The following is a 24,980-nucleotide window of genomic DNA, read 5'->3' as shown; positions in this document are numbered from 1 at the left end:
ACTTAAAAATAGGTTTCTAGTGTTAGTTAATATTTTCAGAATTCATATGCAGCTACTTATTGCTGTTTGCAGATGTTTCTGTCAGATACATAATGTTAATTTCTTCCCTTCATGGTTCTACTGGCAACAATTTTTAACGAAATAGTCTTGTTTCTTATGTTGCCTTTTGCAGGCCAGAGCATCTTTGAATCTTTTCCTAGCAGACCAAATCTCTTTACTTTTATGCAGTTTGGCAACTAGCACAAAAATGTATAAAAGCTGGAAGTACAGAAGCAAATTTTTGGGAATCTTGTGAGGCAATATTGCTTTAATAGTTTTCTTTTATATCATCTCTTGAAATTAAGTGCTTGCAAATTGGTACTTCGGTCAATCCTGCTAAAATAAATTGGTTGGACTAATAATCTCCTGAGATGGTGTACTTAAAAGTTGATCATATTATTCCTTTCTGTAGGACACATTCAAAACATGGTTTGACTGTGGATCACTTTTTAAAAGTAAATAAATGAAATTGTATGAGCTTTTGGAACTGTTAGGTTTGAGAGCCATCTGAGGTTGTAGTCACTGCATATAAACACAGGGTTCTTGAGTATTTTTTCTGATTATTCTGGAAAATGGGGCTGGGGTTGAAAACTTCCAAGGCATTCAAAAGATAGGGTAAGTCCTTCTTACACATGCACACACATTTCCCCCTCCCCCTTGGAGAATACATAATTACTGGTTCAGGTGGTAAATTTATTTTGCTACAGAATTGAAATGTCTTGGCTTTCTCAAAAATAAGTTCTGAAGGTATTAATGCTATACAAATTGATCTCTTTATTGCCAGGGTGAATTCTAAGTCATTCTTTTGTTTATCAAAACATATATCAATATGTAGGCCTCAGTACAGTAGATGTTAAACTTTCCCATTTTAATAGGAAATGCCTCTGCCAGTGAAATTTTTTATGCTTTGCGAGTAGCACTTCCTGTTGTGTTACTGAAGACAGAATACTTGATGGGGTCGATGGTTAGTGTGACTCTGTAGAGCATTTCTTATGTGATTCTCTGCATTCAAAGAAATAACTGAAGTCTGGGTGGGCTATGAACAGAGTGCCTGTGCATGTTTTTTCCTTGGATGTTTTGTGATTTTTGTTTTTTGTGTTTGTTGGTTTGTTTGCTTTTCATCAGAAATCCCTTATAAGTGCAAAACTGCTGTCAAAGCAGTGGGTAGTGGTTAATTTTTTTTGGCATTCGGAGGCAAGAGGGTAGGGTCTGTTCATTCGTAGTACTTCTGTGATGTTAAATCTAAGAATCTCACATGCTCATTTTAGTTAGCTGAACAGAGTTAAGAGTTGTGATACTGAAATTGCCTGCCATAAATTTATAGAGGTTTACCATTTAGACACTTGCCCATAGGCAGAACTACGCTTACTGCATGCTAGCCAAGAGCTATGTAAGTGGCAAACTGATTCAGCAAACCAAAAAGTAAAAATTCCTTTTATATGAACTGTCTAATTTTGTTTTCCACTTCCTGATTCAAAGTCTTGTTTCATGATTTCTCTTTTTGGTAGCATCAGCTTGCTTCATTGGTTACTAACCTGATGTAAAACTTAGAACTGGAGTACTCATCAGCGCCATTGAAGGTAGCTTCAACGTAAAACAGAAAATTGAAATGTCTCCCTCTTCTACTAAGGCAACTACAAAAAATCATCAGAAGCAAAATAATATAAATCATGCTTCTCTGACCTGTTCTTAGTCTTTGGACTCTTGCCTTCTGTGCAAAGCCGTGCTTTCTTGTGCCCAATTGGCAAATGGGGCACCAGAATTCTTGTTGCAAAGTAGGAGTCTGAATGAAGTAACTTAACACTGTTACCATATGGCAAAAGAATACCTTTCCTGCCTTGCAGAAAGTTGTCAAGTAATTGAGTCCATTAAGATTTGGCATAAATTCTTCAACTAGTTTGCACTAGGAAGTGATTAAAGGTATTAGTCAGAATTTTCATAAAATAATTCTGTGTTAAGTCTCAGTCTTGCACAATTTTTTTCCTTAATGTCTTTGTTGATTGACGTCAGTAACCTGTAAAGATTGAAGGTTTCTAGGCTGAGGCTTAATGTGGCCTTGTGGCTCTCAGGAATGATCTATATTTTAATTAGCCCATAGTGAAACATTTTAACTTGATTATGTTATCCTCAGGATTAAAAAAAGAAAAAAAAAAAAGAGACCTTGTTGACAAAGACTTCTAAACTTTTGGACCTCCTTAATGCAAGCATTCATAAACTCAGAAGGTTTCAGTCTTGTAAATTTGAAAAACTCGATAGTCATGTAACTCAAAAGATTGTTTTCATGTGTGGAAACTTTATGAAAAAACGGTTTATTTTTAAAGAAAGTGTAGACTTTTCATACTAATAAAAGAAATTTTTCCAAAAGAGGAATTCAGACTGTCCTCCAAGGAATAACCGGTGTTCATCAAGGAAACCAGTGTTCAAGGCCAGGTTAGATGAAGCCTTGGATGGGATGGTTTAGTATAAGGTGTCCCTGCCCATGGCAGAGGGGTTGGAACTAGATGATCTTGAGGTCCTTTCCAACCCTAACTATTCTATGATTCTATGAATAATTCACACTGAACTGAGCAGAGAATTTTGTTTATAAAACAGGTTTTAAAGGTAAATTCAGGGTGGTAGCCATGAATTATTTTTAGAATATTCCTTCCATTAAAAAATGTCTGTCTAAATGGAAAGTTAATTTACAATTCAATTTCATGGTGGGGAGAAATAATAATCCCTTGTTTGCATTAAAGCTTTTTCTTCTCTAAAGAGAGCATATGCAGAACATTTCAGTCCATTGTAATATATGGAAAAATTACCTGAGCATGTGTTGAAGACTCATTTAAAGTTAGCCTGATTATTAAATTTACATTTAAGTTTTGGGCTAATGTGGTACTTCCTTTTTTTCTTTTTCCAGTGTGTTGAACCTGTACATAGCTTAATTTCTTCTCTTCCACAGTTCTATGTGAAATTCAGTGTCAAACTACTTTTTCTTAAGTGCCTACCCCAAAAAGTTTTCCAAAATTGAAACCTGTGGTCCTGTTGACAATTTTAGATAAGAAAAATAGGGTAAAAGCAGTCTCTGGAGATTGTCCAGTTTAACCTCCTGCTCCAAGAAGAGCAGGTTTCAGAATTAGAAGAGGTTTCTCAGGGTCTTGTCCACTCAAGCGTAGAAAGTCCTCGTGGATGGTGGTTTCACAGCTGGGTCCTCAGGCACCCTGTGTCTGTGCTCTGCTGTTCTTGTGGTGAGGAACTGTTTTTAGTTTTATCCAGTTGAAATTTTCCTTGTGGCAGCGTGTGGCCACTGTCTTGTGTCACTTCACAGTTCAAGTCGGTTTCTAAAACCTGCCCATTCAGTGCTGGAAGAGATCCTCCCAGTGCCTCTCCAGCAGAAATAGACCCACTTCCCCTGGTCTCATCTGTATTAAAATGTGCTCGACTCCCTGAACTCCGTGTCCTTGATATATCTCCCTGGCATAATCCTATGCTTTGCCACAAATTTCAAGGCCAAATGGCAGTTTATGGCAGGATGTGCAACAAGGTATTTATTTCAAAACTGTTCATTGACAGTAAGTTTAATCTTAAAAGATGCTTGTCAGATGGGTGAAGGAAAGGGGTTGATAAATTGCGTATCTTGGGAATTAGAGATAAAATTATTCTCTGCCTAGCAGAACTATTTAACAATCTCCAGTCCTGCCAGAATTTTCAATAAAGGCTTTTGACCCTGTTAGTTGTTCTGGTAATCTGCTGCAAACTGGACATAGCCTTGAAATTCTTCTCCACAGGACTAGAGAGGCAACACATCCCAGCTTTGGAAGGCTAGTTAGTTTGAGATCAGTAGCGGGAAGAGTTTCATCCATGTCTAGCTGCTGTGCTTGTTTTTGTTTTGTTGGGTTTTTTTTTTTCCTTTTAAACTGTAACGAAGATGAGAACACAGTTTGACTCTTCTGTCAAGATCTATTCTGATACCAAGCAGTTTGATACATGTTATAAATGTGGAAAGGTACAGGTGCTTCTGTCTGTGCAAAGGGAGTTGTGACAGGAGATTTTGTGAAGACTTGTGATCTTGTTGCAGCAGGGATTTTATGTGCTTTCACGTTTTCTTTTTAGAAATTCAGTGTGTTTGTAGTCACAGTTGATCTTCCTAGCCCCTTGTTTCTCTATTCTGATTCTCTAATAAATTTTTCTTGTTTTATTTTTATGCACATCAGGAAGTTTCTATTCTAGATTTGTTTTAGTGAACACCAGTGAAGTGAAAAAAAAAAAAAAAAGGCATACATCTCACTTTGCTGTTGCTGTACTTTTCAGAAGCTGAAATACCCTTCACAAATAATTCTGCTTGCTCTGGATAGTTATCGTCTTGTTTGGTTTCGGGGTTTTTTAGTGTGTTGAGGGTTTTTTCATTACTAAACCCCAGTAATAGCATATATTCATGATAAATGCATTCACTGCATGTTGTCTTATCTCTTTAAGGTCTGTTTCAGTGATAGTGAAGATCAGAAATTACTCATTAACAGGTGATGAGTTATTTCCTGTCTTTAGTCTTATTTTCTGGCTCAAATTTTCAAACTTGAAACCTGTCATTGTCATTTAGGCTCTTTTAGGTCTTCTAAGAAATTACTGATGGCTTTAATCTTCCTCCCTGTTGCCCTCCATTCCGTCTAACTTCCGATGTGATTAAAAAATGGTGGGTGGGTGTGTTTCAAAGAAGGCAAAATGTGCTGGCTGTGCATTGTGTGACATAAAAATAAATTCTAATGCTTTCTAGCTTGAGGAGGTAGCATGAAGATGCTTTTAAAGTTGGCATTTGGAATTAGAGAGGATAAAGTTATATGAGGAATGAGCTCCTGATTCCAAGATGGAGGTGGATCATGAGGGACTTCAGAAATAATAAGCTTAATAATGAAATAGACAACATATGGACAAACAAGGGAAAGCAAGAAGGATGGGTAGAATTGTGGTAGATGGAAATAATACCTAGGGAAACAGGCAGCTAGCAGCTCATGGAGTTCTTGAATTATAAGTGCCTTTTCTAGTCTTGGATGACTGTAGGTCCTCTAGAGCCAATAAGTGAGGCTGGGAAGTGGCAAGAGAATATGGCCATATCATTGCCTGACACTGGTGTGGGTTTTTCTGTTAGTAGTTTTATTATTGGGAAAAAGTCATGTTGTTAGGCATTAGGCTTGTATCGTAAAGGGCAATGTAATTTTGCTGACAGTGTGTTTTTGATATGCATTCTGAAACAGAGCTGTCAAGTTTCTAGCCCAATTTAGGCTTCTGGTTTAAGCGAATTATAAATAATACCTCTCTTCCCATTGATATTCTGAATTAGCAAATAAGAAGCGATATCTTTTTTTACCATCCTTCTTAACACATACTTTCTTAAATGTCTTATTTCTTTCCCTTTCTGCGTTCTATAATGTATATCTTTTCCTTTCATGGCTAGAAGGCATCTAGCTCTTTATTCCAAAGCCTATAATGGAAGCACACAAACTGCAATAGAATATGTATGAGGAAGAAGATAATCTGTCATTATCTTTTGATGGCATGTTCTGTTTCTTCTCTCTCTCCTGCTCCACCTTTATTAGGCTGTTTACTCCACCCTCTGTTTCAAACCTTGTCTCTAACCATCTATCCAAATGAAGGCTAAGGGGATAGGTACCTAGAGTTGCATAACTATTTTCCTAAACCTTTTTTTTGTTTGTTTTTTGTTTGTTTTTTCCCTTGTAGCAATTAAATAGACTTTTCCATTTGGGCTCAGGAAAAGAATCACATGGTCTTTACTTCATAAATGCTGCTGGCTTAACTAATTTGACAACAGTGGAGAGTGAAATTCTTATGCAGGGAAAATGGAGCATCTTGCAGTATCTGTGTCAAGAAAGGTGAAGTGTGAAAGCATGTCGAAGTTACTTTCCACTTCTCTGGTGATTTAATTTAATTTGATCTAGTACCATACAGAATTAATTCATAACTGTTATTTTTATGTCAGGCAACTATAAATACAGTCTGCCTGTATTGTGTTATATACAGTATTTGGAAAAAATGATAGGTTGTCTTGGAATGCTAATTTGGGGGTTAAAATCTCAGCATAAACTTCACAGAATCTTGCATACCTTTCTGTGGGAGCTAAGCCACTTCCCTGAAAAAGGAAAGCCACTGTTCTAAGGGAAGTCAGTTACACAAATGGGCAAATAATATTTCAGTATTTTTCAGAAGGAAGCTGATAATATTTTTTTACTTTCCCCATTATTTTGAGCTGCTGGATTGTTATCAGTCTGTGACGCATGACCTTTGACAAAGATAATATAGTAATCAAATTTCTCTTGAATACGTGAAACCTAGAAGGATGCTGGGTGGAAGGTGCCCTTTTTATCTCAAATTAATCTGTGCTAAAATATAACGTTCAAAGTCGATTCTATTTTCATAATAGAGACAGGGGGTTGTATATAAATGGGTGTTGTTCTGCCTTTGTATGTCTGACTATGTAATGTTTTGCCAAAGGAAATGAAACTGTTTCAGCATGTATTTGGAGAAGCCAGAACATTTTCAAGTAATGATGCTGTAACCACAGGTTGGCTTTCTAGTGTGGCCTTTGCAGTGTGGAATTGGTCTTGAATTTTTAAGTTCCTATTTGTAGCTCAAATGCTACCTTTGTATGCAATTTTCCTTAGCGTTTTAATATTGTGATCACTGACAGTGACTTTGGCCTTCCCTTGACTATGCTTTCTTTAACATAAGTTTGAGTTCATACATATAAAAAAAGCCTAATACTGTATCTTTTCTTTGTAGAAAATGTTCCACAAGAACTACGAGAACCATTTTACACAGACCAGTATGACCAGGAGCACATTAAACCACCTGTTGTTAACTTGCTGCTGTCTGCAGAACTCTACTGTCGTGCTGGTAGCCTTATTCTCAAGAGTGATGCTGCAAAACCACTTCTAGGTCATGATGCTGTTATTCAAGCCCTGGCACAAAAAGGCCTTTATGTTACTGACCAAGAAAAGTTGGTGACTGAACGAGATCTTCACAAAAAACCAATTCAGATGGTGAGTGATTAAAACTTGTATGTTATATTTCTTCTGTTCTTGTTTGTACTCCCAAAAGCTATGTATCTGTCTTTTAACCCACATCATTATGTTGAAGAATTTTTCTCAAGAGTTAAATATGATTTATTACTGGCAGGGTTATGATTGTTTTGGTTTGTTTTTCTATCTCCTTATACTTTTCAGTGCAGGTGTATTTCCTCTGTGCTAATGCTTGAAAACACCTATCATTCTGTTTAAGTGTTACATTTTTAAATATAGCAGTGGCAATCACTTTGATTTCAGTTGTACAGAAATGACTGTCACTGAACATTTGTGTCGGAAAAGTGGTTAGAAAACAGTTTGGGGGTTTTTGTTTCTTATGGGCATCTTTGGTTACAATTGAAAAAAAAAAAGGTTTTAATGACATAGGCAAGTCAATAACATTAATAACTTTCAGTAGTCATCAGTTAGATATAAAGTCAATGTAAAACACATAACAACAGTATATTCTTTCATGGGGACTAAATAATATGTCTTTGCTTTATACAGCTGTTAATTTAAACTTTAGTTCTACAGATGAATGATTTGTCATTAAGCTCCTAAGTGATGGATTTTCTTCTTTGCTTAGAGATGAGTTAAAAAAAAATCTGTAAAAAGGATGGCTACATGTGATTGTTTATGAAATAACAGTATGATGGAATAATATTCAGTTGTGTTTGAAGTATTTATTTTTTTTTGCCTTTTTATTGTTTTGTGTTTTATATAGAAAATATATAAACATGAAGTGTTTTCCTATTTGATCCCTTTCTAGAGTAGTTGTAAGCGGCATTGCTTTCAGAGTTGTCAGTTGAGAAAAATACGTCAGTATTCTCTAGTTTGGTTTTCTGCTTTTTAATTCAATAATTAATGTTGCTTAAAATGCATTTCTGTAGCAATTTTGTATTTCCTCTGTGCTTGAAGCAGGTGTTTGTGTCTTTTCTTGCCCGGTTGTTTAGGTATAGTACAGTAAGTAGTTATTCAAGTATCAGTGTTGTAGCAGATTGACATCACCAGATTCCTGCTCTGCCCAGGTCATCTGTCTGTGCTCTAGTACCAGCAACAGATGACTGATGCTGTTGAGTTAGTTCACAAGCAGCTGGGCTGTGGCAATGGGAGGGAATACTGGAGTGGAAACACAACTGGCTTGGGCAGAAGAGCAGCCATGTCTAAAACAATTGCTACCAAAGGAATGGCAGTGAAACTGTAGTCTCAGTACTAATAGTCTGAGCCCAAAAGTTTTCGTTTGTCATGCCATGCTCACATCCCTGTGCAAGTTCCTAGCAGCAGAGCTACATTTCAGTTGGGAAGTTTCAACCTTTTTCCTTATTATACGATTAGTAAGGTTAACTAAGGATTTCAAATATGGCTGTTGCGGTATTGCGAGTCTTAAAATTTGTCCTCTTGATGCCTTCCTGTAAGTTTTCGTACTTCGCCATGTTGTCACAGTTTCTACAAGTCTTATAAAATAAAATGTATATCCTGGTTTAGAGCATGGAATGATTTTTCTTTTTTAAAAAAGTATAACAGTAAGGTTGCATATGTAGTTAACTAATTCATTTCTCTAGTAGGCCAGATGGTGTTGAACCTGTGTTTAGTGTAATTTTGGATAATGTAATGAAAAATAGTATTGTAGTCTTTGTCTTTGCTAGCCTGACTTCCCCATGAATAGGGGAGAGATGCTGCTGTTAGAGGACACCACCTCTAGTAATAGAAACTATTATCTGCTGAGATGTACTGTGTTTCTATTGCTGAAAAAAGGGTGAGTTTATTATGACAACCAACTATGGAAAGAGATTTGAGTATGGAGTGATATTAATTTTACTTGTGCTTTATAATGGGTGTAGATATGGTCAACGGACTTAGAATTCCTTGTACTACAGGTTATTGATTGTTGATTTACTTCATGTGTGACTACTTACTAAAGCAGACATGTTAAATCTTGGCCTTTTCTGTTTCTTAGATAGCTAAAACAACCTTTTTTAGGGAGCATCTTATATTTTGAAGTCTTAAAAAAGTCCAGGAAATGGATGTGTTTCTTTATGCACTGGGCTTGGAATAGATGACAGTTTCATTGTTAGTCATGACTGATTTGGCTGCATTAGTATCTAATTTGAGAAGCTGCAAACTCTTGTGTTTGTGTGTATGCGTGTATACGTACATAGGTATATATATATGTAAAAATAAGTTTACTCCAGTGGAATGGGATTAGGAAAGAGGAATTTCACGAAATTAACAGATGGTAACAGGAACAAAAGCTTCTATTAAAACCTCCCCTTCATAGGGATACAGAAGTCCATGTAGAGTCTGTTTTGATTTAGTCTTTCTTCTGTTAGGATTGTTCACGTGTCTCATGTTTGGTTTATGGGTAAAATTGAAAGCTAGGTTAGGCTTTAGGCTTTTTCTGATTTAAAAACTTTGCAATTGAAACTGTTCCTGAGAGATTGCATCTTGTGATAACTCTACAGAAGTATTCAGTGTTATCTTTATTTCTGTTTTCCATGTATTGCAAGCTATTAAAACTTAATTCTGTGTTTATTTTATTAAGTCTTCTTAGTTGGTAGGATCATCCTGCTGCCTTTATTTTTGGTAGGGGAGCAAAAGAACCAAATACCATGTTACTGCTCTCCAGGTTGAATATTATATGGTCTTGGGTCTGCTTAGACTTTAAACATGGCAGAAATAGTCTAAAGCTTGGAATTGAAATGGTGTTGAACCAAGCACCAGCGTATTTTTCTGATGAAAATTATACTTCAGGTCAGGAGTACAAAAGGAATTACCTGATGCTGAAAAAGTTTGAAAGGCAAGGTGCAAAAATATGAGTAAAACTATTTATTCAGTTCATAAAATTTAGTGACTAGAAAAAGATGAGTGATTACTAAGTATATAAATACTGTCTCTATGAAAGTATGCTATACTTTTAAATTTTTCTTTGTATGGAAAAAAACAGAAGCTGGACTAAGAATAACACAATCAGAAAGTGTAACTTTTGTTAAAATTCAAACTCTGATTTGGAAAAACACTGCTGTAGAAAAACATCAACCAGCTGAGCAGCTACCTTCAATTTACACTCATGTATAGTGATTAGTGATAGTACTATAAAAAACCAAAATCCCCAAAACCAGAACTTCTAAATCCTGCATATGATTCTGTAATTGTCAGCCAAGATGTGAAGGGCATAATAAGTTCCAGCAAAACCCCGGCAATAAGTCCGTGATAGCTGTTAGGATGAAATACTGCTACCTCCCTAATTCTGAGATGTAGTTCATGTGTATGTGATTTTAATATAAAAAGTACCGTGCTGTCATCCAAATTGTTTATCCATTTAGCTGCAAATTACCTTCTTACTTGAAGATGTCTTCTGTGGGAAAGTCTGGCAGTAATTCTGTCTGTAGCAGTTAGTGAATGTGGGCTATAACTGAGTTGTAATTAGGCATGCCTGTATTAACTTTTTAGTGGTGGTCAGAAGTGTGCATTTGAGGCAGATTTCCATACTGCTCGCAGTTACTGCCCTTTTAGCTTGTGTTGTAAAGTCATCTTGGCAACCACAAACTGTTTCTTTCAGCCAGTGGACTGGAAGACCGGATCTAGGGTCGCATCTCCATTGTACACCTTGGCAAGTGGGCTGCATGTATTTCGCTAGACTAGAGTAGAGCTGGCTGAAGTGAATCCCTTGAGGGACTAGAGGTGATTCCTGGGACCTTAGCACCAGTTTTGCTTTTTTGTTCCGCAGTACTAGTGGCTAAACTGGTCATAGCCAGCAAAACTTACATGAAAGTAAGGAGGATTGATAACACTGATTTTGTACCCAGAGTTGGCATCTGGGTCTCTTTCTGTATAAGATAGCAGACAGTGAGTGGTTAACTCATGCTGCAGTCCAGACTTTTGGTCTATGACAGACTGTATTCATTTGAAATGACAGTGTCTCTCATCAGTGGATTATTTCTCCTTGATGAAGGACCCAGTTAGCTTGCAGCTACATGCTGCAGCCTCTGCATTTTCATGCTGTAGAATTCCTTTAACTCTGTAAAGCAACAAAACGTGTACTAAACATTTTGTAGAACAAAGAGAAGATGTGACTTCTGCCCTGAAGTATGTTTTTTTTTGTTTTGTTTTGTTTTTTGTTTTAGGCATGCTATAACAAGTTTCTGCTCCTGTGCTATTGTGAATCACTTGTTAATGAGGACATGTAAGAAGAATTTGCAGTTATTTGACTTAAGCCCATAGATACCATAATTTGTTAGTTAAATTCTAATATTCTGCATCCTAACATTAACAGACTTGTGATATTGAAGCATCTTGCATAGTGGTATGTTTTACAAAAGGCTGATACAATAAGCAAATATAGTGATGAAACAGAACCTGAGTTTAGTCTAATGTGCTGTATAGAACCATTCAGCTGTGGTTTGGGGCTGGGATAATGTATTCTTTAGATGTTCTGTATTTTTTGCTCAGCTCCTAGACTCATCTCTTCCCCCATTTTTTGTAAGATTCTTATTTGCTTGGGAACCATGATCCAGTGGTTTTTGCTGGTTTTGAGTTGGATATAAGATCACACTTCAATCAGCATTGCACAAACGTCTCTTTGATACAGTAACATGAAAACCAAGCTCCCTCACGCACAAGGTGAGGGGAGTGGTAACTGGTTTTGGCCATGGTAACTGCTAACTCTTCAGAAAGTTTTTTCTGCTCTTACCATCTTAATTTATAACTTAGTGTTCTATTAGTTTGTTTCATGCAGCTTGTGTTGACTCATAGCCTGGGGATGTTGTTTTGCCAGCTGCTTGTTTTTAATCATGTTAGTCTTGCATCTAGAAAATGCTTTTTCTCTGTGTCATGTAAATAACAGCAGTGACTTGATGGGTTCTATGGTATGTTTGTCTAGGATTTAGTGTGTGCAAAACATACATGCTATTGGTGTCAGTTGTAAGTATTGTTTGTTTTATTTCTGTATTTTTTTCTGGGATTGAAGAAAGTCTTAGGCTGGGCCATTCTGTTTTCTGAAACTGACCTCTGAATATGTACTACCTATGCCGTTCTTCAGCATGTGTAAATGATTAGCTTGACTGCAGTCAAATTGAGTCGCTTCTGTGTTTCTACAAGCCAGTTGAAAGAAACTGCAGATGAAATAAAAATACACAATTATATGGCACTATACTTACTTTTATTCATAAGTACCATCATCTATGAATAGCTGAAAATGGCAGTTAAAGACCACTATTTATTAGAAAGATCTTTTGTGGGACAAAATAGCCATTTATTCTTAGAACATAAATTTTGAAATCTGGTTAACAAGGACTGTCTGCAAATAAAGGTAGAAGCTAATTCCAAAAGATCATGTAGATACCTGTCTCAGGAATTTGTGGAAGACATAGGTAACCACAAAGTCCTCTGCAGCATCCTTCAGGTTTTCATGGAATGTTGTCCGCTCAAGTTGTGTACCAAGTGCAGCAGCTAATGCGGAAGGTAGCAGAGCTACTGACACCCAAGTTATGTTGTAGGGAGCACAAAGTATGGTTTCTTTGCTGCTTCTTCCCAGCAACTCTGATAAAATATTGATCCTATCCATTGCTTTCATGTTTGCAACTCTGAACACAAAAGAAAACCAAAAGCCTTTTATATTTCTCTAGCTTTAATTTTTATTTTCTTGACTTTTTTTTTTTTCCTTCCTATATTACTAATTTCACTAAAGAAATCAAGGTAGGAGTCTGGCCTTATTCAGAGTTCCAGCAATGTGGCTGACATTTCAGTTTTGTATCCCTAAGGATTCTTACATGGAAATGAACAAAATATGATTGTTCTTTTTAAGAACAGGATTCATTTCAGTGCAGACCTATTGAACAGACTGTGCTGCTTGTATTGCACTGGAAGTGTGTTCTTAAACTGAGATAAAATCTGTGCACTATACAGAACTGGCCTTACATTTGCCTTTGCCATATGAACATAGTAGGCAATGTTCAGAAATAGCAACATATTCTCATGTGTATTTTAATGTAAAACTGTGACAGTTACATTTAATGAACTTTTTACTAAAATGAGAATGTTGCAACACATCTTCTAGTCAAGATACATGATATACTAAATAAACGAAACTGTTGCTATTGATATGGTGACAGGAAATAAAGTAAACGTGTACCTCAAGACAAGGTAGTACCTCCTAAAGTCAAGTCTTGTGCCTTTCTTGAGAAAATAATGCAGTGTGTCATTATTGATGGTTGTCTGTCTTACTCACTTCCTTGCTACTTAGGAACATGTGAGGGCTGAAAAGAATAGTTGGTATTCTGCCTAGAGCAAACTACAGTTTTGAACTAAAGAGGTTCTGATAGTGTTCTTAGTGTTCTTTCTTATGCTGCTGTTTACCTGGGGGGAAATAAAAAGGGGATGGTGATGGTTCTTGAAATAAAAATAAACAAAACCCCAAAACAGCAGTAAACAATAGCAAAAAAAACCCAACCTGAAAAACAGAGCAAAAATACTGACTCCTGAAGCCCAATAAGGAAAAGCAGTTAAAAGGAGGTATGAATTATGAAAATTGATAGTATGAATTAAAGTCTGTGAAGAATGCCAGATACCATGTAGAAAATGGTCAAATGCGTCAGGAAGTCTTTTCCTTAGCCTTGAAGGAAATACTGTTCTGTTAAACACAGATTATGAATATTTTCTTCCTGTTTCAACAACACTGTTTAGTGTGTTTCAGATTTTGGCTGTTGGCTTGCTACTGTGAACTTTCTTTGTACGTCTTCACATAAAAAAAGTTATTAGAATAAATGTTTAGGAACAGTCTTACTTCTGTTTGGTTAGGTGTATTTTGGAGTATAGTAATTAAGCTGTTTAGAAAAAGATGTATTCGTTGTTTCACAGACAACCTAGAAAATGTCTTCATCAGTTCGCTTAAATTATACTAAGGGAAATATCTCTTAATACCCTTCTTCTGTATAGGGGAAAGCTAAAACTCTTGCATGGTGGTAGCAGACAGTTACTTAGTTAAGAGCACTGCTTTCTTCCTATTATGGAAAATAGTGAGCTGCTTTTAGCAGGAGGTGTATGTCTGTCATGTAAACATAAGGAGAGCTTCGCTACCAGCTCTCTGTAGTATATAGAGCAACCAGGGGACAAAACTGTACTAGCTGTTGAAGGAATATAGTTTGTTCTCACCATAATGCAGCAGCTGCTCCAGTATAGTACAAAAGAACACTGCGAATGTGCATTTGTTAATCTGCACACAGAGTCCTGGCACTCTGCCCTCGTTTGTCAGCGAAGAGCACACTCTGTCATCACAGCGGGTGCGTCATAACATTAAAATCTTTGTTTTTAAGAACTGTGGAATTTAACAACATTATGGGATTATCTTTTTTCTTTTCCTGAAGTTGAATGAACAAAATCTTGCAAGGTCTACATAATATGTCTGGTTTTTGTTTGACACACAGGGAAATGCAGTAAATAGCAGTGCACTTGAGTCATTTATATGAAGTGGTAGGTTTTCAATGAGCTAGTAGGAAATTTTTATTACCTTGCAGAAATATATCTCCTAATTACCCAAAGCAAAACGCAGTAGAATTGGTCCTATATAAATAAAACATTTTGACACTTGTGTTAAAACCTTACCTGGTAACTTGTTAAACTATTTGAGTTATAAATTCGCTGTTTAACAAATTGTCTCTTACAAATGTGGAAGATTGTTAGCTTTCCCCATCCATCAGAAAGTCATTAGGAAGGGTATTCCTCAATATAAAACATATCTTTGCTTTCCTGAACCATGAGTCTAAGACTAGTGGATAAATAGAAAAGTTTATGTCAGGAAAATTTCCTACAACTTAATTTTTTTGGTATATTGGAGAAAGCTATCTTTATCATAACTTATATAATCATTTAGCAGTAGCTAGAGATGCAGATCAGTCAGTTGTCAAGACTGGTGACATCTCCCAAAAATTGCAAGAGCTCTTGATACACTGCAGGTTGGATGTTTGAAACACAATTTGGAACACCTAACAGTATTTATGAAATTAGGATGTACAATGTGAAGTATGTATTGAAATTTATTTAAACTGGTTTGATAAAGAAGTGGCAGGTTAAATATGAATCTCTGGGACTTGGGGGCAGTGACGGCTTTATTTTATCATATCAACAGTCAGAACTCTGCTGTCTCCTTCTTCTGAAATATTTTCTGCAGTATCAGCCCTTTGTTTTGTCTTCTGTCTACTATGAACACGAACAGGTTTATTCCCTTACTTTTTGCAGCAGCCTTTGATGTGTGGGGCAGGTAATTTCCCTCCCTCACTTTTTTTCACAAACCTTACCTTCATTCCAGATGTCTTCAGTTTGGCACTAGCCTGTCTTAACAGGTTGTGCTGAACACTGGACCCAGGATTTTAACTGGCCTTATCAAGGCTTGTAGGGCACAACAGGTATTGGTGCATTTTTTGCTAACAAGCATCTGCAGTTGACAGACCTGCATGTGAGCTGCCCCTGCCGTGACAGCATGGCATTCATTGTGTGCTCACATGTGAGTGGTTATACTGGCTGATGTCAGATAGTGTCACCTTATCAGTGATTTTCTTACGTGTTCTCCATGTGGAAGCTTAATACAGACTTTTTTGTGTTTTCTCCATCATAAATAAGGTTATTTTGAAATGGAATATATCATATATTAGTGACATGTGTTTTGGTGGAAAATACCCTGTACTTGATTTCTCTTTTTAAGGGCATGCTTTGAAGTATTTGTCAGAGTTGTCGATTACATAGAAAGAATCCTGTAAATCTGTGTGATATGTTTCTGTAGTACGGTTTTGCGGAGGCAGCCAGCTTTTATAAGGAGCTTGATTCACTTTTTAGCATCATGTTACATTAATGCCTTTGCTCTATGCAAAACCGAAACATAATTTAAGTGGAATACAGGACTACATGGGGTTACAGCTCACGATTTTGAACAGGTTTTACTCTTTTTCTTTTTTTTTTTTTTTTTTTTTAATATTTTGGTGGGTTTTTTTCCTCCTTACCCTCTTCTTAACTCCCCCACTCCCAGAAGCAAAACCAGACCTGTCTAGTGTTTTTTAGAATTTCCCTCTAAAGACGTGTTTGTGTATGTTGGGTAAAACAAAGAAAAAATGGTGTGACTGCTCTTTTTTGTGGTAAAATGTATGTAATATATAGGTACCTGCAAAGAAATAGATTCTTCAGATTCTTGCTTTTATTATTTTTCTTCAGCAACAGGAACAAATAGAGAAAAAACTTAAAATAGTATGGTAATGATGGAGTTATTGAAGAAATACGTATAGATACTAGCAAAGAACTGCTAGAGAGAAGAAAATTCTGATGCTGGAAGTCCTGCCCAATTAATTAACTTGCTGAATTTGCTATCAGTTTTAGTCTAATAATTAGGCAATAATGGCATCAAATTATTCCAGTGTTTTCTAAGGTGTTAAGGGTGTCCCCAGGTACTCTAGTACAATTTTTTTGTTCTCTTTATTGCTAGTTAGCATCCTGAATTGTCTTTTCTCTAAGTCAGCACATGCATATGCCTAAAAATTCTTACTTTTCCCGGTCAAAGCTGTGGGGGGAAAACACAGGCCTGCTGAAGTCCTATGTACTCTCAACCATAAAACAAAACAAAAAGATTAAAGTAATAATACCTGCATGCCTCTAGGCATAGAGAGGTAATTTCTCTGGTGTTCCCTAAACATAGGGAAACTGAGAACTTATGTCACAGGCTGCATGTGTCTTGGTATTATTGGCTTGTAGTGATTATGGAGGAGGGAGAAGGATAATGCAGCCTTTCTTGTTCTAACAAGATTTAATGTCTTAATGACAGAAACACAATTAAGCTCCTATTGTACATATGGCTGTGGTGTGAATTATTTTAGGTTACTTAAACAACTTTAAACCTTCCCTCTACTAGAGAAGATAGTACCTTTCTGATTGCTATAGATTGCTTTTTTTATTTTTTTTTTTCAGGTAAGGTGATTTCATTTCCATGTGCCTTATTTGATTCTCTTCTTACCCTCCCAAATTTAGAGGGATAACTGATCCCTCCAGTCCTCTGATTCATCTTCTTCCTTAACTACTTTACCCATAAATTGCATTCTCTTTAAACCTGATCAGCAGTGAGGTTTTCTTTCCAGGTCACTGGTAAAAATAGTAAAAAAACATCAGGCTGCTACACTACAGGGATGAGTTTTCTTGGAAATATTCACGGGTGATTCTGTGCTCAGAATTATGTTTTCAGTTTAGTTAACAAGATTATAGAAAAGTTTAATGTATCTAGCATTAAAAATTCTAGTTAATCAGAATGTATTAGTATCATGTTAAATGCTTTGCACTCACAATGACAGTCTTAAACTTTTCAGTTACGCTATGAGTGAATTGAAAAAGTGTCTTACGTTCTATAAATTCATGTTTTAATTAGCATTATCTTTACATTAATAATTTATATGTATCTATATCAAGCTGCTTATTGCCTTTGTAATAATTTTGCATGAGATCAGAAGAAGGATGTGGGGCCTGAATTACTTGTGTTGTATTAACTTTAAAAAAAAATAAATCCATTGTTTCATTTCTTCTAGTCTTTTGGAATGCTCCTAGTGTTCTTAGGTATGGAAAGAATAGCTCAATATGCACAGCGAGCTTGTCTTTACATCCTTTTGTAAATTTATAATATTTTTTCTTTATTTGCTCTAGACTCTGAGATGGAGATTGGGTTATACATGAAATTGGCAGATTTACAGATAATCCAAAGGCTATCAATAACTAAAAAAAATATTAGAAGACAAAATTAGAACTCTATTGAATAAAGTGAAAGATATTAGTAACAGCTTAGAGGTCACTATACTTGTAATAGAAGCAAGATGTTTCCCTGTAGGCTGTTATTTCCTATCCTTAAAGGCAATTAGAGTCCTCAGTTACCAAAGAACTGAGCTAGTAGCTATCTTTTTAAGGCTGAAACATTGAACAGCAGCACAAAAGCCTTCCAGCACTTAGAAGAAGGTACTCCATTCACTGGGGTGATAACTTATTATTACCATTTACATTGCTTTTTACTACACAAAGCTCTTGGTTCGTAGTTACTTTTAGAAAATACTCATCTTGGCTACCATCTTGATGGCTAAATTGAAGTCAAAATCATGCAAGACTATTTTTCTATTTTTTCTAAGTATATTATTTTTTATCATATTGTTGCTTTTGTTGTCTTACCCAAACTGTAGCCATTTAGAATTTTTTTCCAAATAGCTATTTTATCTGGAACCATGCCATTATTTTTGTATAACCGCTGACTAAATTTGCCTTTAAGTTTTCCTGGAGGCATGCACTGCAGATTTCTTGTTCTCTGCATTGCTTCTGTACCTTTCTTTGAAAAGAAATTTGAAAGATTATCTGGTTTTGCAAGTTTAATCCTTGTCAAATGGTATTTGGTTTTGTCATTTGTTCCACTTAAGGATGGCCTATATCTATGTTCTGTTGGTTATTGATTTTACAAATTCTTTCTTGTACAAGCTCTTATTGGAGCTAAACTCTGAACTAAAGGTGAGTGAGTAAAATTCACCCCTTTGCCAAAGCAAAGGCTGAAGTGCAGACCAAACAGCTATATACTCTCATGATCTTGATTCCTGAGCTAGTACATATTGAGGTTAGTTAAGGGCAAACCTTCAAGATACAGGTCGGAGTAAAAATGAGAGATAACAAAGCACTTGCAATGGGAACTGGATCTTTGGGGAAATTTAGAGTGATGGCTGGGTGGGAAAGGAAGTGAAGTTACTGAGACCAGAACACACAGTCCATCAGTGCACAAAGCTTCATTGTCACAGAGGAACTTAAATTCTTTCCACTTTCTTCCTTTCTGTAACTAAAGGATAACCAGAGTCAAGTGTGTAGAGCTTCTTCCTGAAAGTGCTTCAGTTATGTTATCTAAAGGGCACCATCAATCTGTGACAGCCCCAATGAAGCAGAGACCTCAAGATCTATATGTAGGCATGGTGTGATAAAACCTATTGCCAGGAATATCTTTTTCCAGAAGGATGACAATTTTTTTCTCTCTTGCAGCATAACTCCCACCTCTCCTCCTCTGCTTCTTGCAATGGCATCAGCATACGTGGTACTTTGCAGATTAAAATAATACGTTGCTAATGTGTTGGCAGCTAGACCTGCCATTATCTCTTACCTTATTGTCATAATTTCTGGGGGCAAAATAAGGGATTTTGATTAAAACAGGAAAATCCTAAAGAGAGCAATGGATTATAATAATTGAACTTTCTAAATTTTATTAATGTTAGTCTAGTAATACATTAAACTGATAACTGGTACCACTTACTAGTATTGCACCAATTGCAGGTGGAATTCAGTCACAAAATGTTTAAGCAAAGGTTAACTTTGCAAAGTAACAAGATGAAAATGAAGTCCACAGCTCAGAGCTTCCACTGAGAAGTGTTGAGCTGATATGCACTAGGGGGGGGAGGGGGGAGGTGCGGAGAAAACCTTTGCTTCATTCTTAGTTTTCAATCAGCAAAGTACAGGACCTACAGAACGATGAAACTGCTTTTCTTTACAAATTTACGAGTAACGTACTTTCAGGACTTTACCACTGCACTCGTAGTAGGTCCATATGTAGGAAGATTTATTGGAAGTCTATGAACAGAAAAACTGACACTGACAAATGGGAATTTTTGTCAAGAGTGTTAGAAGCTTTCAGAGAATTTGATCTTGAAGTATTGCTTCAGTATGAGAAATAAGAAAACTTCAAAGTGGGGAGTAAATTATTATTGGTGTTTTTTCTTCCTTTTTTTGTTGATTTTTTTTTTGAGTGGGTTGTTGGTTTTTTTTTTTTTTTTTTTTCACTAAATACTGTCTCAGGGCTACAAATATGCTAAAAACTGTCTCAAGGTGTAGGCTTTCCTGAAGAAGAGATAATGTTATGTAATTCTGTGTTAAAGTACTAGAAAATATAAGTGAATGTTTATCCCAGATCTTATCTATGACCTGAAATTGGTATTGCCAAACTCCTCAAATAAGATCTATTAGAAAAACTAATTTTAAAGTAACAGATTTTGTACTTAGATGTTTTAGAGTGGCAAATACATTAACAATTGTACAAAGTTGTACAGTTCACATAGACTTTAAAACTGCTAATTAATTTTCAGTTGAAAAGGTTGAATGTTTTTGTGCAGATAGCATTTACTAAAACAACATACCAGGTTGTTTACTTTTATGAACTTTTCCACTTTTATTCCAGCTGAAATTAACAGTTAAGTTTTAGTTGGTGTTTACAATGTGTTTACAAATACTGTACTACCTGCTAATCACTGTTTTCTACAATATTTTTAGCTGAAGAAATTTCAAGCGTCATCTACGATTCTTGGATGTTGAAGCTATTCTTCCTTTTTTATGTCTACCTCACAACCTCACTCGTTTTCTCTTCTTTTTATCCCCAACTGTGACTTTTTTCTTTGAAAGACATAAATGATATTTTGAGGTGAAATTTGAAAAGTTGATAGGTCACTTGTTTTCTCTGGATTAGATTGTGTAGTTAAGGTAGGGTTGATTACTATTTCAGTGAAAATGTTTATTATAATCTTCAAATACAGAAAAAAAATCTGGAAACTGAGAGAGAAAACTATAATTTGGCCTATATATAATTTTTATTTTTGTGAAAGAATGGTTTGTCTTTAACTCATCAAGCAGCATATTTTACTGTAACTATATGCAGTATATTTCAAAATACAGATATATTCAGTACTATATCTTAGCAATACATTGATTATCAGTCTTTGTGACAGAGTTTTTATTATTTAAATAATTGTATCCAGTGTCTTGTTGAAATACCTGAGTGTAATAAGTTTTCACATTGGACCAGGGTAACAGTGGAATGAAAAAGTCATAATTTCATCAACAGGTGAACAAGACTTGTTAAGCAAATGTCTGGAAAAATAAACAACTGGTGTTTGTAATGATTGATTACTCTGTAAAAATAATCTGTTTAAAACCAAAAAAGTTTTAATATAGACGCAAGTATCTGTAAAAATGGATTTGGGAATATTATTTCTGTAACTTACTGTGCACAAAAAAAAGTAAAAAAATAATGGCAATACCAAATATTGGAAAGCTAAGGAAGCTGGAGTGACATTTTCAGTAGTAGTCTTGAGACACTGGCAAAAGCATGATGTTGATACTGTTCTGTGATTATTAGTCCCTAAATAAGACAACATGTCTCATGCACATCCCAAGGGAATACTGATAATGATGTCTGAATGACTGATTCATTCTCTTTAAAACCTGTTGTAACATTATTTTCCATGTGCATTAAAAGCTACTTTGACATCTTATTCCTATAGATATATTTGTACGTGTGTATATATGAGCAACCGTGTCACTGGGCTCAATCTGCAAGTAGGGAAATAAGACATAAAGAATGCAAAGAACAGTAAGTTTTAGTTCATTTAGTATTAGGTAGCACTTGTAACATATTAAAACTGGCTTCTATTGGCTTATGATTGTGTCTGCAACATGAGGTGCTAAGACGGACGTGACTGTCTAAAGGCAAGCATCCAGGAGTTTAAGATCACTAAATTACTGAACACAGGAGTGAAGCTTTGAGCTGTCTGCCAGGGGACTTCTGAGAAAGTAATGAATTTATTTTCTTTATCCTTACTCTCCCATAATAGTCTTAGAACAGCAATAAAAACAAGATATGAAATGCTGTTGCATTAAATTAGATGAGCATGCACTTCATCCATCATCAGAACTTGTAGGTAGACACAGTGTGAATCTATACTATTTGACTGAATTCAGTAACTGATGGAGTCATAGGTTGTCATATGCCTTGTATATCATTTAATAGTTGAGAGGCATCTGCAGATAGTGTTTTCCATACCCTTAATGGTGAAACTTAAGGAATCTTGGAGTTTATATCAGCTTGTTCAGATTGATGTGTTTTAGTGACTGCATGTTTCCTTTACTAGGGCCAATACCTATTTTTTCCAGTCCATCGCCTATCCTACGCTGCAACATCCTTTTCACTTTTGTTCAAAACAAAAAGTTAAGATAAAGACAGCATTCAAAATAAGTTTTGTGTTCTGTGATTGATACATCTATAATTGTTGACAGAGTTTATAGTTGACAGAATTTACAGTTAGTGAAGAGAATTCCAGTATAGTCAGTTAGAGATTAATTCAAAAGCCATTGTAAAGGTCATGTTAATGAATGATAAAAGTATTTGAAGTAGAATCTGAGTAAAAAGCTTCAAGAATCATAGAATCATAGAATAGTTAGGGTTGGAAAGGACCTCAAGATCATCTAGTTCCACCCCCCCTGCCATGAGCAGGGACACCTCACACTAAACCATCCCACACAAGGCTTCATCCAACCTGGCCTTGAACACCACCAGGGATGGAGCACTCACAACCTCCATGGGCAACCTATTCCAGTGCCTCACCACCCTAACAGGAAGAATTTCCTCCTTATATCCAATCTAAACTTCCCCTGTTTAAGTTTTAACCCATTACCCCTTGTCCTGTCACTACAATCCCTGACCAAGAGTCCCTGCCCAGCACCCCTATAGGCCCCCTTCAGGTACAGGAAAACTGCTATGAGGTCTCCACACAGCCTTCTCTTCTCCAGGCTGAACAGCCCCAACTTCCTCAGCCTGTCTTCATACGGGAGGTGCTCCAGTCCCCTGATCATCCTTGTGGCCCTCCTCTGGACTTGTTCCAACAGTTCCATGTCCTTTTTATGTTGAGGACACCAGAACTGCACACAATACTCCAGGTGAGGTCTCACAAGAGCAGAGTAGAGGGGCAGGATCACCTCCTTCGACCTGTTGGTCACGCTCCTTTTGATGCAGCCCAGGATACGGTTGGCTTTCTGGGCTGCGAGCGCACACTGAAGCCGGCTCATGTTCATTTTCTCATTGACCAGAACCCCAAGTCCTTCTCTGCAGGGCCGCTCTGAATCTCTTCTTTGCCCAATCTGTAGCTGTGCCTGGGATTGCTCCGACCCAGGTGTAGGACCTTGCACTTGTCATGGTTGAACTTCATAAGGTTGGCATCAGCCCGCCTCTAAAGTGTGTCAAGGTCCCTCTGGATGGCATCCCTTCCCTCCAGCATATCAACCGGACCACACAGCTCGGTGTCATCGGCAAACTTGCTGAGGGTGCATTCAATCCCACTGTCCATGTCAGCGACGAAGATGTTAAACAAGACCGGTCCCAACATTGATCCCTGAGGGACACCACTCGTTACCGGTCTCCAGCCAGACATCGAGCCATTGACCACAACCCTTTGTGTGTGGCCATTCAGCCAGTTCTTTATCCACTGAGTGGTCCATCCATCAAATTGATATCTCTCCAATTTAGAGAGAAGGATGTAGTGTGGGACAGTGTCAAACACTTTGCACAAGTCCAGATAGATGACATCAACTGCTTTGCCCTTATCCATCAATTCTGTAGCCCCATCATAGAAGGCCACCAAATTGGTCAGGCAGGATTTCCCCTTAGTGTAGCCATGCTGGCTGTCACCAAGCACCTTGTTGTTTTTCATGTGCCTTAGCATGTTGTCCAGGAGAATGTGCTCCAAGATTTTACCAGGCCCAGAGGTGAGACTGACTGGTCTGTGATTCCCCGGGTCTTCCATTTTCCCCTTCTTGAAAATGGGGGTTATATTTCCCTTTTTCCAGTCTTCGGGAACTTCACCTGACTGCCATGATTTTTCAAATACGATGGCCAGTGGCTTAGCAACTTCATTCGTCAGCTCCTCCAGGACCCGCGGATGGATTCCATCAGGTCCCATGGACTTGTGCAAGTTCAGATTTTGAAGATGGTCTCAAACCAGATCCTCTCCTCCAGTGGGCCCAAGGTCTTCATTCTCACAGTCCCTGCATCTACCTTCTAAGAACTGGGTGGTGCAGTCAGAGCCTTTGCCAGTGAAGACCGAGGCAAAGAAGTCATTCAGAACCTCAGCCTTCTCCAAATCCTGCGTAGCCAGTTCTCCCGAAAGCTTCCTCAGGGGGCCTATTTTGTCCCTAGTCTGTTTTTTGTTTGCTACGTACCTGTAGAATCCCTTCCTATTATCCTTAACATCCCTGGCTAGGTTTAATTCTAACTGGGCCTTAGCCTTCCTAACCTGGTCCCTAGCTTCCCAGACAACATCCCTGTAGTCTACCCAGGCCACCTGTCCTTGCTTCCATTTTTTATAAGCCTCTTTTTTCCTTTGAATTTTCCTCAGCAGCTCCTTATCCATCCAAGGAGGTCTCCTGGCCCTCCTGCTGCACTTCCTTCTAGTTGGGATGCAGCACTCCTGAGCTTGTAGCAGGTGATCCTTGAATATCAACCAACAGTCTTGGGCCCCCCTGCCCTCCAGGGCTATATCCCATGGAACCTTACTAAGTAGGCTCCTGAAGAGGCCAAAGTCTGCTCTTTTGAAGTCCAGGGCCGTGAGCTTGCTACACGCTCTTCTCACTGTCCTGGGGATCTCCAATTCGACCATCTCGTGATCGCTGCATCCAAGGCTGCCCTGGAGTACCACATTCTCAACAAGCCCTTCCCTGTTGGTGAGCACAAGGTCAAGCATGGCACCTCTCCTTGTCAGCTCCTCTATTACTTGCAGAAGGAAGTTGTCTTCCACACCATCAAGGAACCTCCTGGATTGCTTGTGCTGTGCAGTGCCATCGTTCCAGCAGATGTCAGGGTGGTTGAAGTCCCCCATGAGAACAAGGGCCTGAGAGCGTGAGGCTGTGCCTATCTGTCTGTAGAGTGCTTCATCCACAGGTTCTCCTTGATCAGGCGGCCTGTAACAGATCCGCACAGTAATGTCCCCCACAGCTGTTTTCCCTTTAACCCTGACCCACAAACTCTCTGTAAACTGCTCACCTGCCCCCAGACAGAGTCCCATACTCTCCAGCCTATCCCTAACGTAA

General features: G+C 37.4%; 1 protein-coding gene across 4 annotated transcripts in view; it reads left to right on the top strand.

The window, feature by feature from the left end:
- CAMSAP2 (calmodulin regulated spectrin associated protein family member 2) overlaps nucleotides 1–24,980 on the top strand; it is an 87,377-nt gene that overhangs the window by 5,299 nt on the left and 57,098 nt on the right. For all 4 annotated transcript variants that reach the window (XM_065675244.1, XM_065675241.1, XM_065675245.1 and 1 more), the window contains exon 2: nucleotides 6,811–7,070. In XM_065675244.1, coding sequence (XP_065531316.1) covers nucleotides 6,811–7,070 — 260 coding nt within the window. The remainder of the gene's footprint in view (nucleotides 1–6,810; nucleotides 7,071–24,980) is intronic.

The sequence above is a fragment of the Lathamus discolor genome, chromosome 3 (assembly GCF_037157495.1).
Source record: "Lathamus discolor isolate bLatDis1 chromosome 3, bLatDis1.hap1, whole genome shotgun sequence".
NCBI lineage: Eukaryota > Metazoa > Chordata > Aves > Psittaciformes > Psittacidae > Lathamus > Lathamus discolor.
This window is presented reverse-complemented; position numbering and strand designations above follow the sequence as displayed.